An 18859-nucleotide genomic window follows, 5' to 3' on the forward strand; every position below is an offset into this window, starting at 1 on the left:
GGCTGCTGAATTTCTTAAATTAGCATTTTCTTTGATATTTTTTCAAACAATACTATCAGAATAGCAAACAGTTTGGATCCTGATGAGACGCCACGTTCTGTGGCGTCTCATCTGGATCCAAACTGTTTGCATAGGCCTTCAAAATTCGGTTTCAGCACTGAAAGAGACAAGTTGCAGCTGGGTTAACCACTTACAGGCATCCTGAAGTAGGACTGGAACTTCCTGAGCGCCATGTCCACCTGCATACCAGACAGATCTATCTCCTCTGCAAAGACACTGAAAATACGCAACAAAATATTAACCCTTTGCATGCTGGGAAATTTGTCGTCTGCTAAAATTCTAAAATTAGCATTATTCTTCCTTTTTTTCAAAGAATACTATAAGAATAGCAAACAGTTTGCAAAGGCCTTCAAAATTTGGTTCCAGCACTGAAAGAGTTAATGATGTGGATCTGTTCAGGTTTGTTAACAATTTGAGATGCATTTCCAGCAATTGCTTAATGTTTGAGTATTTCAAACAAATTTGGTAAGTTGGGTCACACATTAACAAGTTACGATGATGATCACAAGCTCTTTGAAAGAAGCAGGATCTTAACACTTTACTACTCAGAAATACACTGACGCATTTGAAGTCCTTTAGAAAATCTAATTAAATTTTAGTCCTTTCTTAATATATTCAAGTTTGAAAGGCTTCATTTCCAACCTGAAGATACTGATGAGTAGTTAACAGCATAAAACCTGAACAGATTGTGAGTTACTCGCAGGCTGTTCTGGTTGTATGCTGTTTGCACATAGCCATTTTCCCTTTGCTTCTGAGTGTGAAAGGGTTAAGAGTAGAAGATAGATGATTCATGCTATCCCTGCTGAAGGTATTGATCAGACTGCTGGAGGCATTGGAAACTCTTATTTATTCCTGAATGTTTCGCTCCAAACATTTTGGTAGTCTGTTCTATTTGTGAGATTAAGAAGATGAGAAATAATTAGAATTAATGTTTATTCAAAACCAGACAGTATATTTTGCCAATCTGTATTTATGATAAGTACATTGTATGTTATGGCCAAATAAGCTGTTCCCATATTTATTTGTTGCCACACAAAATAAAATAGGTTTATACAAACAAATGCAATAAAACTGAATGACGTCATCTCACATCTATTGCTGTTGAAGAAAAGGACAAGGTATTGACTGAAGTTATGAGGAAACATTTGAATTAAATTAAATGTGATGTTGACAGTATTTGGAATGATTTTCACGCAGTCAAATGATTTTTCAGATCAATATTAAATTTTGTTCTTTTGTTATTATTGATGTTACCATGGTAAACAAGACCACAGCTTTCATTGATGGCAGAACGTAGAACAGCCCACTCATGATTACATTAATATTCAAGAATATTATGGGATTTTTACCTGTATCCATCCCACCTACATAACATGAAACTGATCCAACAAAGCATTCATTTCCCATTCATCCGCACCCTGTGATTATGATAATAACCGTTGCTTTCATCATTTAATTAACTATAGAGAATCCCAACAGACAATGAACCCTATAATGAGTGAAGTTTAAATGGATAATATAAATATACCCGTTTATTGATCATAAATTACTTAATTTATCTGGGAAAATAGTGCATAGGTTTTCCCACGCCAACAAGATTAACCGTTGCCAACGAGATTGCCAAGAATGTAGCATACCTTTATCTTATGTGAACACACTCTTGCATGTTAAGAAACAATATCATTTCAGTTTAATAAATATCATTTTTGTAATGCACCCAAGCAACCATTGCCATTTATCTGCGAAGGTTAGCATCAACGAAGCATGACAGAAATTTAACCCTGCTGGTACCAGATTCTAATAACATCAGGCCAAAACAATCAAGCACAGCTTCTCCTAAACATCAAAGAATCAAGTACAGCACCCTGGACTGGTTTAGTTCACCTCACAGAAAAGAAAATAACTTAACCTTTAATCCTAACTTAAACATTAACCATTCAACAAAGGTGCCCTCTTTCTTTTGAATAGGTGAAAATTAGGCAAAGCATGTTTTTCATGTTTGTTTTGATCAATCTTTCCTCAAACAATGAACACTTAAGTGGGAGACAAGGGACGTTCAAGTGAAGAAATCTTGGGTGAGCAGTGGATCTCAGGTGGCTGGAAATTGCTTGTGTATTGCTAAATATGATTGGAGGCACATGGTCAAGAGAGACTTACTGGCCTCATTATTACACCCTTGTCAAAATTAATTAAGCACAAGATTTTAACAAGTTATTACTATAATTATTAACAAGTGAAGGCATTTATTTCACATACAAAATAGTCCCTTTAAAAAACATTTTCATGAACACAGATTTTTTATGGTAAATCAGTCTGGTGAAAACAAGAAGCCATTAGATAACATTTTATTGTCCACTTATAGAGCTGGCAGTTGCAGGCTGCCAGGGGGCAGTGACTCATTAATGTTGGATGTCGTTTTCAGGCACTGGCTCCAGCCTTCTTGGGATTATAATTGTTGGGAGGGTCTGACCAGTAGAAATGAAAGGAAATGATTGTCTCATGTCAGCCGGCATTATGTGATTAGTGTCAGAAGACAGCGTACTGGCACAATTTTGAGCCGTTCTTGGATTTAAATGACAAATCACTGGCCAAGTTTTATGGATGTATGACAATGCAAGAATATTTTTTGAAAGACAATTATATTTTTACGCTTTTTTAAGCTTCTTCCATTTATTATCATAAGTTCATATTCAATAAGTGCATTGGTTATAAAGTGTTTATTATTTCTTGTTTTTCATGGATGTCTAATGGGGCAAATGAGGCATGCAACATGGCATGTTAGTGGGCTGGGCAGTTAGCGATTTACCGCTCATTCAGTGTAATGTAACCTCATTTGAATGCCTCACCTTGACAGCTAATGATGTTATTATGGCTTGGAGGTAGGGAGTAAACACAACCTGTGATTAAAGCCATGGGGGTAGTCATTCTCTTGTTTTCACTCTCCTTTGATAACATGAGCACTAAATAATCAAAAGTTTATGAAATAATGATGGTCAAACACTTTCTGCTAGAAATAAGACAGTTCAAAAGACTTGAAAGGACTAAGAACGAAGGCAATTTTCTTAGCCTGCTGAACAGCCTCTGTAACCAAGACTGAGTTGGTTTGATTTAGGTCCAATTATGAACTTGCCCTGGCTTTCATAGATCAAATAAGATGGCAGATTCAATAATAATTTCAAACACTTTGTGTTGGGTCAGCATCCATACTTCTGAAGACATTGATTGTTTTATCTATTTCATTAGCTTGCCAGATCAAAGGAAAGGCATCACCATTTACTTAGGGTAAGGTTATTGAGCACAACCACCTAACGCTCCACTGTGAATATTCCACATAGTAATTAAAATAGAGCTTTCTTCTAGTTGCACTTTACACTAAGTACTATGATGAACTGTACATTATTTTTTTACAGACTGCACAGGCTAATCAGGGACAACACTTAACTGGATTTTCACTAAAAACTAGGGACTTCCTTAAAATGAAAAAAACAACATACAAGCGGAAAGTGTCGTCCGTGATTAGCCAGTGCAGACCTAATGGGCTTATCTGGGAGGACACTTTACCCACATGAATTAAGCCCCATTTTGCCAGAGCTTGGATCTTTTTTTTTAATTCCAGTGAGTCAGTTCATACCAGAGCACATTCATTATATGAATGCTTTCTGCAAGCCAGTTCATACCAGAGCACATTCATTATGAATGATATCTGCAAGCCAGTTCATACCAGAGCACATCCATTATGAATGATTTCTGCAAGCCAGTTCATACCAGAGCACATCCATTATGAATGATTTCTGCAAGCCAGGTCTTACCAGAGCACGTCCATGTTGAATTGGTTCTGCAGGTTCCCCAGGTACTCTCCTATCATCTGCTTGCTCAGGCCCTTCCTGGTGATCAGGAACCGCGCCACCATGTCGGGCGACTCGTTGATGAAACCATGCTCACACAGAAATGTCAGGCCCTTCTCCGGTTTTCTGAAATTCAACAACAACAGAAGCTTTAATGAACCAACACTCAAAAACTGAGATAGAAGATATGACAATTTGTGACAGATCCCATCAATTCTCTAAGGTGCTAACAACACTGTTGATGAATATACCCCTTCCTTAAAACATTTGATGCACTTTAAGAAAAAAATTCACATGAGCTGTGCTCTGGGAAAACCAGGCTTAATGCATGTGCATAAGATATTGTCCATGATCAGACTGAGCAGTCTGCACAGGCTAATCAGGGACAAAATGCACAGGCTAATCAGGGACAACACTTTCTGCTTTTATAGAAGTTTTCATTCAAATAAAGTCTCTCTTCCTAACAAAAATCAAGTCTAGGCTGAAAGTGTCAGTCTGATATGCCTGTGTGGATTGCACAGGCTAATCTGGGACGTTACTTTACACACATGCATCAAGCTCGGTTTTTCAAGAGACAAGCTCATTAATAATTATGTTTGTTGCAGATTGCAGATTTCAGCATGCAGTAAACTTTTACTAGATGAAATTCAAGACAATGTTCTGCAGCTGTTTTCCCTTAACATTTAATAACTGCAACCCTATCCAACCACAAGGTCAACCACAAAATGCTTTGGTGTGCAAGTGGTTCACAACATGCCGCCTTGCTGGCTTGCAACAATGGGGATCAGATGCTGTAGAACCAGATATCAAACAGGTGCAAGCTTACTTTGGATCACTTGCAACATTTACTCATTAGGATGTTGTTATTTGGTTCAATTTTACACTTTGAATCTTAATGGATATAAATTACATTTGCCAGCACGTGTGCAAATATTTCTGAAGAATCAATTCAGTGTTTTGTTACCGTATTATTTGATACATTTCCTTACAAAAATCCTAACTCAATTAAATTGCAAAATAAACAAGCAAATTCGTTGAATATCCCCCACCAATATCCTTCTGCACACAAAAGTGTTATATTTGACACTCAAAAAAGCATTTTTTCAAGACACAAAGGGCCATAACTCTGTTACTAACAGATGGTGTACAATGCCATTTGACGTGCATCATCCTCTTATCCATATAATACTCTTACTAAGTTTCAATGAAATCGGCCAAAGCACTTCCAAGATATGGCTCCGGACACACAAAAAAAGCATTTTTTCAAGATAAAAAGGGCCATAACTCCGTTATTAACAGATGGTGTACAATGCCATTAAGCGTGCATCATCCTCTTATCCATATGTATACTCATACCAAGTTTCAATGAAATCCGCCTAAGCACTTCCAAGATATGGCTCTGGACGGACGGAAAGACAGACGGACGGACGGACGGACAACGCCAAAACAATATCCCTCCGCCTATGGCGGGGGATAATAATTGAAATCTAGTGCTTTGTATACACATTTATTAATTTTTCTCGCAACTTAAGTTATGGCCGTCTATTGCCCTCTGTTCTCCAAAAGAATTCTGCACAATCAACACCAAAAGTTATAAAATTTGGACAGCATGGCAATGATGTTCATATAAATTATAATAATATAAATACATAATATATAATATTCTGAAAAATTAAACTGGAAGCTTTCGGAACAAATGGGACCAAATGCAAATATCAGTTTGTTAACATTTACCGGCATGTTTCAAAAACATTTAAACTTAAATATTTTTGCTAAACTGTATCTACCTCAGCAGCATGTTAAATATGGTTTTCATTACAAATTTGCATTCATTGCTATATAATTAGGAAAACATGCACAAGTTATTATGTAAAACATTTCCCGCATGGGTCCGACTGTTTTGTAGCCTTAGAACTCTGCTCCACCTGGTTAATTACACCTGTATAATATTTGTCAATATAATGCTTTTAACCTTTAGGAAAGAATGATTCATAAACACTCTTTTAACCCTTTGCATGCTGGGAAATTGGTTGTCTGCTAAAATGTCTTCTGCTGAATTTCTAAAATTAGCATTTTCTTCGATTTTTTTCAAAGAATATTATCAGAATAGCCAACAGTTTGGATCCTGATGAGACCCCACCTTCTGTGGCGTCTCATCTGGATCCAAACTGTTTGCAAAGGCCTTCAAAATTTGGTTCCAGCAATGAAAGAGTTAAACCTCTCTCTATGGGATAAGCAAACATAGAAAATACAAAGTGAAGCACAACTATCAATTTTTACTTGGAATATTTGGTACTTAGATTTGTTTTATGATTTTTTGAAATGGGCAATTATGTCCAGGTTATTTCCAGGTTGGATAAAAGTTTTAGTGGATGAACTAAAGTCTCAATATATTTCCTTTCATGTTGTTTCCATAATTCCCAGTATAACTAAACTAACTGACTAAATTCATTATATTGACATTTTTGGCTGTATACTTACTTATTAAAGAGGTTTAATCCTATTCTATAGACACGTTTTCTTTGCTTGTCAGATGACTTTGGAACTGCATGAGGATGGTCAGGCGTAACACTAAGTCCTCGCATACGTCGCTGATAAGTTATACTATCACTTCCAATACTGTTATTATCCGCACTCACGTTTTCTGAACTAGGAGAACTCGAGTAATGATTTTCACTGTCTGGTTCACTGGTTTCGGAAATGTTACTCATGCGCTTAGCATCCAATTTGCTTATAGATCCAGTGGACCCATTTAAATTTCCATTTTTACGTTTCCATATAGGGGATATCTCGGGTGCACGACTAGAAACAGTTGGTTTTCTACTACTAGAACTATTGGGCTCACCCTGACCAGAGTCTTTTCTCGACCTGTACTTTACCTCTGAACTATTCATTAAGTACCTAACAGTTTGTTCTTGCATTAATTTTTGATCTCGAGTCCTTGACCTGTCCGGTGACACGTCCTTGTGCACGTCCGTCTGACTGCTGGTAATCGACGAACTGTCGCTCGACTCCAACTGTCGGAAGTTCTCGTATGATGAGTTAATGCTCCTGTTGCTACCGAGAGTGTCCGTACTCATGTTTGAGGTCAAGGATACCCCAGACGCTCTTTGGAACCCAAGCACTGTTACATCATGACTAGCATCACTATGGAAACTGTCCGTTAAAACATCTGTGGCTTTATTTTCAACTAATGTTTCAAAATCTAAACTATGAATATCTGTAGCACTCACAAATGGGGTAACTTGCGGTGAATCACTAGCACTACTATCGTTCATCTCTGGACAAGAGTTTCTGTTGTTATTCTCCTCCCCTGTTTTACGTCTCACATCCAAATGATGACCGTTGTCTGTCAAGTCTACTTCGTGACATCTTTCTAACCTTTTATCGCGCCTTGAAGTACGAATCTTTTGCATGTCAAAATGATTGTACCCTTGATCGAGACTCATTTGTTGTAGTACTCGTGGTTGATCAGAAGTTTCCGTCAAACGTTTCCTAGGGTCATTGGAATACAAGTCACCGCTTCGTTTGTTTGTTAGATCTCCATTAGGAATGACAGTGGCACCCATTGTGTATTGAGCATCAGTGAAAACCCTATCTGACCATACCGTGTTGCTTCGACCTAACTTTGAATGTCTTCGCTCTGCAACAGAATTTCTCAGCTTTTGAAAGTTTTTGTTCATAGAATACTGCCTGTAGGCTCGTTGAATAATTTTGGCAGCTCGGCGAGATTTTATTGATCCACCATAGCGCCTCTCTAGCATCTCAACCTGCTTGTCTTGTAGGTCCTGTGACAACTCGTACGAATTTGACTGGGCACGGGAACGCTTGATCAACTCTTCTTCATTTCGTCGAAGTGATCGTTGGCGTCGAACAATGGAGCCCCCCACTGATTGTAGGGTGGTTACCTTTACCGGTCTACCTGAGTGGTCATTGGCTGTTCCCCCAATAGATCTAGACCTTGCTACCTGGCGTAAAAGTTCTTCGTTAGCCCGTGCACTCGTCACGCTGAAAGTAAAGAAATTTCTTCAATAATTTGTAGTCATATTTATATTGCAATTTAATTATTTATAAGATCATGGTTACTTCCTGATTTATTCTCAACACTTTGGTATACATAAATTGATGTGTCACTAGAGTATACAGTGCTCCAGCTAGGCCTAAATGGAAGGGCGCCGCGCCCTGCCCTCCCGAACCTCCGCCCTGCTCCCCCGAACCTCCGCCCTGCTCCCCCCCCCTTAAAAAAAAAAACAAAAACATTTTTTTTTTTTTTTTACATATGATTATTCATAAATCTCTTATTACATTGTAATTAGTTTAATCCTCATTGTAGACATTATATTTGAATGGTTTTATAATAATGGGATTAATACAATTATTTATAACATATAAATGAACATGCAATAGAAAGCATTCCAGAAACACCCGCGCGCTCGAACGTGCCCTTTTCACAAAATACTGCGCGTCGAAAGTGCCCTTTTCACAAAATACTGCGCGTTGAAAGTGCCCTTTTGACAAAAAAGCCCCCCTGCCCTTTTCAAATCCTAGCTGGAGCACTGATATAACTATTTGACAGCCTTTCTATTTTCGACTGTAGCAAACAAACAACTCACACATATCTCACAATACAATCTCTCACACCAATATTAATCTCCAGATTTGCGTTTTCTTATGTTTAAATTCATCTTCAAAACCAAGACTTTGTGTTTTCTCTAGTGTCAATAGGATGACCCACTAGACGACTGTCCGGAAAGACAGCAACCACAAGGATATAAGGGCGTTCTCAAAACAAGGCACTTGAGAGCGAGGAAGGGATTTGACAGAATGTAGATGTGGAGAGAACAATGCATCGCCATGTGATGTCGGCCACTTGACATCGCCACAAGTGGAGACAATGTAACACCAGGACGTGCGGCCAGGAACTTAACTTCCAGTGATCTAAGTACGAGAATAGCATGAAATACAACATTTCCTACTGCAGATGGATTTGGTTGGTAAAATATTCAAACCATTCAGTCATCATGAAATTAAAACACTACTGAATAAGAATTTTTATCATAAATATTGCCCAAACTAAATTACAAAATTAAATGAACATAAATGTGTGACTTGGTGTTAAATCATAGTTCATGAAAAAATGGTGTTAAATCATACGTCATGAAAGTACCATATTCATGTAATTGTCTGAACAGCTTAAGATCTTCAAGATAACAAGCTCACACATTGCAACAAATATTCCACATACAAATTTCCATAATTTAAGAACCTCAGATCACCAACCTAAACAATTCACGTTTTCTACCATTCTCTCCTATGACACATATGGAAATACTCCCAGTGATTTTTATTTGTATTCCTGCATCCTTTGGACACAACTCTAGGTTTTGGCCCTGCAAAGATGCCGGTGCCACAACTGCTCTTGAATTACTACTAGCGTTATCACTGTCCAGCGTGTAATCACTTTCATCATAGTCATCAAAATGCCACGGCTTTTTGGAACGTTTCCGCCTTGGTCTCATTTTAATTAAATTATCTTCAATTCATGCAATGATTGCAACTTATTCCAATCATATATTTACATTTTCAACATCAATAGAAATATAATATACTAGTCAGAAAAGGAAAGTTTTTTGCGCAAGCAATGAAGACAACACAATTGCCACATCCCTTTACTCCATTTAAAACTGGTAAAATTGTAATCATGTTTCAGTAAGCAAGACCACAGCCGACTGCCTCAAGATCTGGTGTGGAAGCCCTTTGAGTTGGTCCAGTGACACCACACACTGTCTGGAAGAGATCCGAGAGACGACTACCCAGCCCTCATGAAGAAAAGCTCCCAATAATCATCCAAATTTCTGACTGCCAAAGTAATAGCTCCGTTACATTCTATTCTCGACGGGGTTTGCAAAGAACAGAGTAACTTTTAATTAAACTAAGCTCTAAATCTGAGCATCCCGATGAAAACATTAACCATATGTGAGCATTACAAGCTATCATAAACCCCATACCTTGTGGTAATGATTCCACGACATATTGGCTAAAAGAGAAAATACATTTTAGGTTTATTACCTACATAATGAAACAAGATCAAAGAAAAAATATCAGCCCTTTTTCCTATGCATAATTGTTCAAATATTCAGTTTTGCATAGCACAGGGGTGCCCGAACGGGTTTCATTCATTCTGGATCACTGGGAGCTTGGAGTCATCGTGATAATTGGGAGGCTGTTAAGTAATCATTAAGGAGACACGTGCCGGACCCACGCTGGGAATGTCTCTTACAATAGTCAGCTTTATGTGTTATTTATTATTCAAACCTTTGATCTTAAAAGCATTTATAATTAACTTCTACGCAATAAATCTTGTTCAGTTATACTCATATGTTTACTTTGAAAAATTATAACATAAGTATGATTAATGAATTAATATATAATTATATAATATAAATAAATAATTTAATTGACAGAAGCTTTCAGGGATAAATAACACAATACAAAACACGGAAGAAATTCAATTTTTAAAAACAATTGCAGTATAAGCGCAGATGTTTAAACAATGGCTTTAATTGTGCCAAGATATCAGTTTTATAACAGCGTCTGCCCTAAATATGTTGTGACTCAATTGTTTTTAAAAGACATGAAAATGGTTTTCAGTTGTTGCAAAAGACTCCTGGGCCATCACATTAGTTGCATAGACAAAGATGTCCATCAAATGCTTTGTAATGACCAATGGCATTAATAATTTTATTGCAATGACATAGAGCATAATGAAATGAATTGCAATTATAAAGAATTTTATAAATTAATTGCTGAAAATTAATTCCATCAAATATATTGCGGTGAAACAGAGTGCCATCAAATGAGCCACAATGACATTGTTAGATCATGTTGCCATGGATGCTTTTCTTGTTTTCAAATGACATAAAGAAATATTATCAAACAACGATGAGAAAAATATCTGCCAACATGTTATTCTGAATTCAGGCTTCAAGACAATCAACCTTTTGGCAGTATAATGTAACGTTCTCAAGAAAGTAACTGTTGAAAGAAGTATTGGTTGAACACAGTAATCAAAATGCATTTTATAATACACCAGACACAGGGGTTTTTAGCATAGGTGCGTTTACGCACCTATGCTTATGGTATATACCACATTTCAAAAATCCACATCGATCGGTTACCCATTATGAAGCCTTACCTGATCAAAAATCAGACGAAATATCTATTTAATTTAGTATATGGTCATTCTTACAAAAAAAAATTGGAAACGTTTTTCTAACATTTTCTTCCAAGAATATTGCTGACACCGTTTTTAGTGAATTTTTCTAAGACCGTTTTATGTCAAAAAATCTTCTTATAACCTAAAACAAATTTCGTTCGTAAAACAATTCTATCTGCACTATAAATCTCAATCTCCTACGCAGTGGCCTCCCTTATACTAGAAGTTACTGACCGGGCGAAGCAAGGGAAGTAACTGCTTTGAGGAGTGTCTATAAAAATCTGCATTCAGAAATCTGTATTCAGAACTCAATCTGTTGTGCACGTCTGCATCTAACGCTTACCACAAGTTTTACGACAAATTCTTGACGCAGACGAATAGGGTAGCGTCTATTTTCATTTGTGAAAAGATACAGATCTGTCCGTGCTTAAATTTTGAAAGGCTTGGGTAATTATTTTTCATAAGCGTTTCAAACACTGATGTAAATGGAAAGATTATCTATTTAAATAGTCGGTAATTGTTTGAAATTATTGATTTGAGAAATTCGCGGATGGCGATATCGAACTACATTATACCACGTGACGCCATTCTTCCCTGTATCTTGCACCTATGCTTTTAACGCCATCGGCGCTCTCGTTCTAACTATTTTGGGAAAAAGAGTCTGACCAAATTGGGAATTTTTTATCGACAAAATTGTTCATTTTGGGAATTTTTGCTTCGATGAAACAGCTCATTTGGGGAAAAATTGTGAATTTATTATGCTTAAATAATTCAGTGGTTTAACAAATAAATTTGTTTTTATTTGTTATTTTGTCTTCTTTATATAAACAGATGCAATATTGGGCATGTTCAACGTTTATTCAAGTACTGCAGTTTTGTTTTTCAGTTACAGTTACACTCTGAGATAAGAACTGAACAGTCAAAACCTTATAGCAGATATTTTTTACCAAAACAAACACTGGTTAGTCACACAAGTTATAAGACACTTCATTTTTGAAAAAAAAAAAAAAAAAAAAAAAAAAAAGGTTGTTTTTTTTTTGGAAATTGGGATTTTTTTATAATTTTGGTTTGGGATCGGGTCCGTTTGCTTTGGGAGTGCCTCCGTTTTTCCGGAGGCGCAGACAGTGCTGAAAACCCCCTGAGACATCATATACAACAGTTATGAAGAAGACACATTTCAAACTGTCCTGTAAGTACAATGATCTCAAATGCAATAAAGAACAACATTACTGAAACTCCTTCATTTATATGCATAGAATGTAAGAATTTCTAATCTGACTTAGCAGCAACAATACTAGAGAATTTAACTCTATTCTTAAACAGAACAATTACGACATAGCAATAACAATACTGAAGCAAGGGTTACAAACATGTTTACCATGCATCTTCTGATGTCAATTTCCAGCGTTTAATTTTTCTGGACAATTGAGAATGCTTTCGCTTAGTCCGTGTCTGGATTTTCATGTTATATTACAACAATCTTTATAATAGACAATCAAATAGCACAAATTAAAGCAATAGAAATGCATAAGCCTATTATTGAGCAACTTCCAATATAGATATATCACCAATTTATCAGGTAAAAAATTCTTTTCTATTACCACCTATTGTGAGAAGTGGATTAGCAACCCTTTTCAGCATGGATGTCCAATCAACTGTGAAGCAATTAGAGCAAATCCAAAGGAAAGGAGAAATAATATCCAACAATTTCACACCTTTCTGATAAAATGTGTAAACTGTAAAACTGCACTTCATATTTTATGTAACAGATTTTCGAATGTGATAAAATTAGCGTTAATCCAATCAATCCACAATTGCACATAATTTGGGAATTTTATGAAATCATGTTATCCTATTATACATGTATAGATTTCAAAAAGATCAAAGTGATGCCCTTAAGCAAATATAGTGCTGCAAAAATACGCCAAAAACCGTATTGCAATATATTGTCAGTTCAAAAACCCGTATTGCAATTTATCGCAATATATTGCTAACTTGTACCAAAGTTATAACTTGCAAATTACCCGATAATCCCGTATATTCCAGATTTAAAGCAAATTCTGGTATATATTTACTATAAATCTGCTCAAGAATAACAAGAAACACAAACATTCGCAAATTTTCTTAAGTATCAAAAACATTTTGGCATTCGTAACTATTTAAAGATGTGATGAAATAACGTCCAACCGGGGCGTTTTTTTCCACTGAACACGCGTAATTCACCTGGCGTGATGTTCCCGTTTTTAAACAACACAAAATACACCCATACTTTCCATGCGACGTTCTACATGTCTGTATAATTTTCGCGCGCTTTTTATTGAGACAAAGGATAAAGCACGTTTTATTTGACGCTTGAATTTTTTATTGTCGCATTAGCATTAAAATTTGGAAGCGTATGTCCGAAATTCGGACTACAAATTTAATAATGCTCAATTCAGAATCGAACGAAACATTTACAGCTGTGCGCAATTAATTCAACGATAATCTGTTCAAAAGCATCCCCTGCGAAATGTTGTTCTGCAGTTCACGAATAATTCATGAACAGTTCATGAACTGTTCGTGAACTGAGTTCATGAATTGTTCACGAATAGTTCGTGAACAGAAAATGAGCCACGTCTGTGAAAAGTTCTTAAAATTTTAGTTCATGAACTGTTCATGAACACTAATGGCATGAAGTGTTCATGAAATATTCTTGAAACCTAATGGCATGAAGTGTTTATGAACTATTCTTGAACCCTTATGGCATGAAGTGTTCATGAACTATTCTTGAACCCATGTGGCATGAAGTGTTCATGAACTATTCTTGAACCATTATGGCATGAAATGTTCATGAACTATTCATGAACATCAATGGCATGAAGTGTTCTTGAACAGTTCATGAACAACACAATTCTTGAAAAATTCTTCAGGGTTTTGCTGTTCACGAACAGTTCATGAACATTTTCCTTCTATTTTTCAATGGCTCATTTTCTGTTCACGAACTGTAAGTGAATAGTTCATGAACCATAGTTCGTCAAGAGTTCATGAACTGAGTTGGCATGAAGTGTTCATGAACTATTCATGAACAAGAATTTGTCAATTTATGCAAAGGTTATCATAAGTGTTACTAAAGCTCAACAAACAGGTCAGGGTAAGAAGAAACAAGTCTTGTATTAGCACTTAACATATTGATAGCAACATATAACAATAATTTAAATATAACACTTATAACTGAGATACAAGTGGTTTGATAATACTCTTTAAATTTCATAATACAACTTTGCACTATATGTTCATAAATAATTCATGTATTGAAAAGATTATGAATAGTCTCATTTTCAGTTCAAGAATCATTTACTAATCAATGGTCTCCCTGAAATGGTTACACTCACAGTGCCAAAAAACTTGAAATGGAACCAATGGCTGATCAGTTCAGCCGGTAATTTATTAAAGACTTACATTTTCAAATATAACATAAACCATGTGCCTTCCGTTTCAACTTCCTTTGCACACAATATTCTTTCTTTGTAAAAACAGCAATGCAATGTACATTGAGTTCTTGATATCATCTTAAATTGTTCTTGAAATAAGATGTCCTTAAAACGTTCTTAAACTTGTCTTTTAAGTCTTCCAAGAACAATGACAGATCCTTTTAAGAACATATTGGATTCTTAAAAAGTCCATCATACATTCAAAAACATTGTGTAGACCTGTTTAAGAACATCAGAAGGAAGCATGTTGTTCAAAAAAGTTCTTAAAGTGTTCAAGAATAGTTTAAGAATAATTCAAGAACAGGAAAGGTCCTTAAAAAGTTATTGAAGTGTTCCTGAAGGCAGTTCTTGAACAGTTCTTGTACAAATGTTCTTAAAATTCTCTAGAACAGGTCAAGAACTCTAACTTACAGTGGTGAAAGTACTATGCATATTCATACTAACTTCACAGGTTTCACAAATCTACAAGATTTGTATGCTAGACATTTCAATATTACATTCAAAAATATGTATGAAACATCTAGCACAAAGGAATTCATGAATTATTCATGATGGATCCTTAAAGTCTGTCTCAGAAAAGTCATTAGAAATACTTGTGCATGAAATGTTCATCACTAAGTATTTATGGTTAGATGATGAACTGTTCATGAACTTTGAAATGTTCAACAATAATTCATAAACAGTTCATGAACATGTCTTAAGAACAGTTCATGTCCAAAAGTTCATGAACCAAGCTCAGGAACTTTTTCAGAACCGTTCATGAACAGTTCTTGATTGGCTTGAAGTGTTCATGAAATCATGAACAACATTTCGCCGGGGATCGAACGAATGCTCCAATGTAACAACGCTACTCTGTATAATACACTTTCAGAATGCTTATCTTACGAAAAAAAATATTTACACTGCTTTGTTTTGTTTACCTTGTTATCATTATTTCGGATGGCTTTTCTGGACGAAATGTGAATGATTTTTTGTAAAATTTTCGTACCGGTATGATGAAAATCGTATCGCAATACAATATGCCGATTGCGTATTGCGATATATACCGATATACCGGTATATTGTTGCAGCACTAAGCAAATATCATAAGAAGAATATGTACTTCTTTAATGCATGCACACATACACAATAAAAAAACAACAACAAACGTTTCTGAAAGTATCTTTGCAATCAATATTATTTAATGATACTTATATGGAGCTTTTATTTTATTATAGCTTACACTTGGGAGTTAATTCCATGTTCACAGACACAAAACCACTCATGGGCAGTGTTCACAGACACAAGCCCACTCATGGGTAGTGTTCACAGACACAAACCAACTAATGGGTAGTGTTCACAGACACAAACACACTAATGGGTAGTGTTAACAAACACAAACCCACTAATGGGTAGTGTTCACAGACAAAAACCCACTAATGGGCAGTGTTCAAAGACACAAACCCTGTGACTAATAGGCAGTTATCACAGACACAAACCCACTAATAGGCAGAGTTCACAGACACAAACCAGTGTTTTTTTATATGGCAATTTTGGGGCCAATATTCGGCCCAATTCCCCTCAAAAAAGAGTATATATTTTTCCCCCATTTTGTAAAAAAAATCCCCTCCAGATGTTAAAAAAAATAAAAAATAAATGTTTTTTTGTTTTTTTTTTATAGAAAGAACTGTTTCATAATAATGATAAATATATCTCAAATTTATTTCATAAATAACTAACAAAGTATTTAACTATAATTTATATGATTTTTAATTATTATAAAGTGTTATATTAAATTAGATTAGATTTTCCCAAATAAGTAGACTTTTCACATGAATTGCATTCTTCTCCCAAAATGGCCAGGAAAAGGCCTGATGTATCTATACTGTGTCAATATTTGTTGATAAAAACATTCCAATTTGGTCCTTTTTATTGATAAAAAATGCTCAAATTTGCCATTTAATCGATTTAAAAAACTCAATTAGACTCAAAATGGCTAAGAAAACTGAGACTGTGCATGAAGCCTGAACTGTCTAAAACTAATGTTGAAAAAATCATTGATAAATATTTCAGAAAAAGGACAGAGACATTCTGCTGAGAACATTATATTCATACAAACATGTGTATTCATAATTATAATAAATATCATTACATATAAAAGAGTGAATTTTTAATTTTCCCCTTTTCCTAAAAAACAATGCATTTTTTCCCCTTTGGACGGGACCCGCCACCATTCCCCTATAAGTGAAAAAACCCCACTGCAAACCAACTCATGGGCAGTGTTTACGCACATCGTTTTGGATGGGCACATGGACCCACTGATAGGGGTAACAGTAACAAAACACCCTCCTCATTTATGGAATGGCTTTGAAAAAACAACACAATTTTAAACAATTCACTGATGTGTTGTAGCCCATGCAAACAAAATGCCAATGTATTATTTCAATATATGAAAAGTACTCACATTTCATAAACAACCGCACAATTGACTCCACAACAATTTGTTTATCTGTAACAATCTAAAAGAAGACTAATTAAAATAATGATAAATTTACTAAACCATTAATAAAGCGATGAATTTCCAAATATCAATAAATTAATCATGATTTTCACCTTCAAAATATCTCATAGATCCAAGATCCAACAACACTTGGAATGTTTCGACAACATATGCCTGCCCGAGTGTCCTTGATGCAATAAATCTAAGAAATGATAGAATGTAAACCATGTGCAATGTGAACACAATCCTCAACTTTCTGTCCAACCATGTGCGCAGGCATCTTCAGATGTTTTCAAGTTGATCCAGAACTTCTCCTTCACAAAAACATGGCATACCATTTGGAAACTGGATCAGTTGTAAAAACAATCACAAGCTTATTTTCGTTTTCTCCTTATGTTCATTACTGATTAAAATGCCCGATAAAACACAATTAAACCCTAAGCAGAAAAGACCATTTTAAATCTCGGAGGCCAAATCAGAAATAAACTTTGATAGTGATCTGCTAAGTTCAACAATCTAATTCAACACTGAATGTCAACATTTAATATCCTTAGTTGCTGGCTTCAATTCAAAACCTCAATTTAATGCTTTTCTAGTACTTAACAGCAAAATACCTACTTAAAATAAATCAGTGATTAATTATGAAAAAGTTGTATATTTCCTGTTCACGTGCCATTCCAATGTCTACAGTTCATTTAACAGCTGTACATTTAAACTTATTTCCATATGTGTTTCATCCATCATCGAACAAATGAATTCCAATTATGAATCAAGATTATGAATACAAAAAAGTGAACAATTAACGATTGTCACTTAGTCGAGCTCTTTGAAAGATTAAATAGGAACAAAAGTATTTCCCTGGTTTCTTCTCACATAATACTCGTGTATCTTTTTTTCATCCAAAAGACAATCATCAGGCGAGGAAAAAGATAATCTGGTAAAGTAATTTACAACACTGCTTTTAAGTGAGACTGAACATGTAAGTACAAAATATGCAAGCTTATTATCACTTTGGTTGAGTTAACAGCTGAGCATGTCAAAGGCCCTGCAATTGTCATTTCATGGATCACAAACTTTGGTAATAAAAACAGTTATAATGCATAAATAACTTAAACTTGAAATCATTAAACTTTCCTTATTCTGATTTATGCTGCTGTCGTTTATTTTTTGTACTTTAAATATACTTATAAATATGACTACTGTTTTTTTTTAACTGTATCTAAATGTTTAATCATTTTAATTTATATTGAATTATAGTATTGATGACAACACAATATATTAACAAGACAAAGTCATATATAGATAATATTGTATCTTTAGAATCTTAATTATGCCCATTATGATGATAACCAGGAACTGATGTCAGTCTGATATGCCATGCCTAACAGGGGAGGTAACTAGTGATAACATCAGCAGACGCCACTTCAATAATTATCCTTCTTTACAGCACATCCAAAGAATCAATTTACATAATTTAGTTTTTTTATGATAAAATCTGACAGTCCCAGTTTTCAACAACAACAACAACAACAGTCCAGTATCTTATCAATAACAGATTATAAAGTGTCAAAACAAGTGACATCCTTATGGTACATGCTATGGCCAATTAGCAATAAAAGTTAAAGTTTATTTATAATTATTATGGTAAAATCAGCAAGGCCTAATTTTCTTAAACAACAACAACAACACCCAAGTGACTAATCAACAACAGATTACAAAGTGTCAAAACAAGTGACATCCTTATGGTACATGCTATGGCCGATGAGCAATAAAAGTTAAATAACTTCAG

General features: G+C 35.3%; 1 protein-coding gene across 12 annotated transcripts in view; it reads right to left on the minus strand.

Moving 5' to 3' along the window:
• The window catches only part of LOC127879721 (IQ motif and SEC7 domain-containing protein 2-like), a 127684-nt gene that overhangs the window by 15407 nt on the left and 93418 nt on the right, over positions 1–18859 (minus strand). For 10 of the 12 annotated variants that reach the window (XM_052426729.1, XM_052426746.1, XM_052426779.1 and 7 more), the window contains exons 2-4: positions 6387–7913; positions 3870–4031; positions 195–276 (exon numbers count right to left, since the gene is read on the minus strand). In XM_052426729.1, coding sequence (XP_052282689.1) covers positions 195–276; positions 3870–4031; positions 6387–7913 — 1771 coding nt within the window. Of the gene's footprint in view, positions 1–194; positions 277–3869; positions 4032–6386; positions 7914–8518; positions 8802–17183; positions 17602–18859 lie in introns of those variants that run through there. The other 2 variants (XM_052426806.1, XM_052426790.1) reach the window with 2 other exon arrangements.

This window comes from Dreissena polymorpha, chromosome 1 (assembly GCF_020536995.1).
Source record: "Dreissena polymorpha isolate Duluth1 chromosome 1, UMN_Dpol_1.0, whole genome shotgun sequence".
In the NCBI taxonomy this organism is placed as follows: domain Eukaryota; kingdom Metazoa; phylum Mollusca; class Bivalvia; order Myida; family Dreissenidae; genus Dreissena; species Dreissena polymorpha.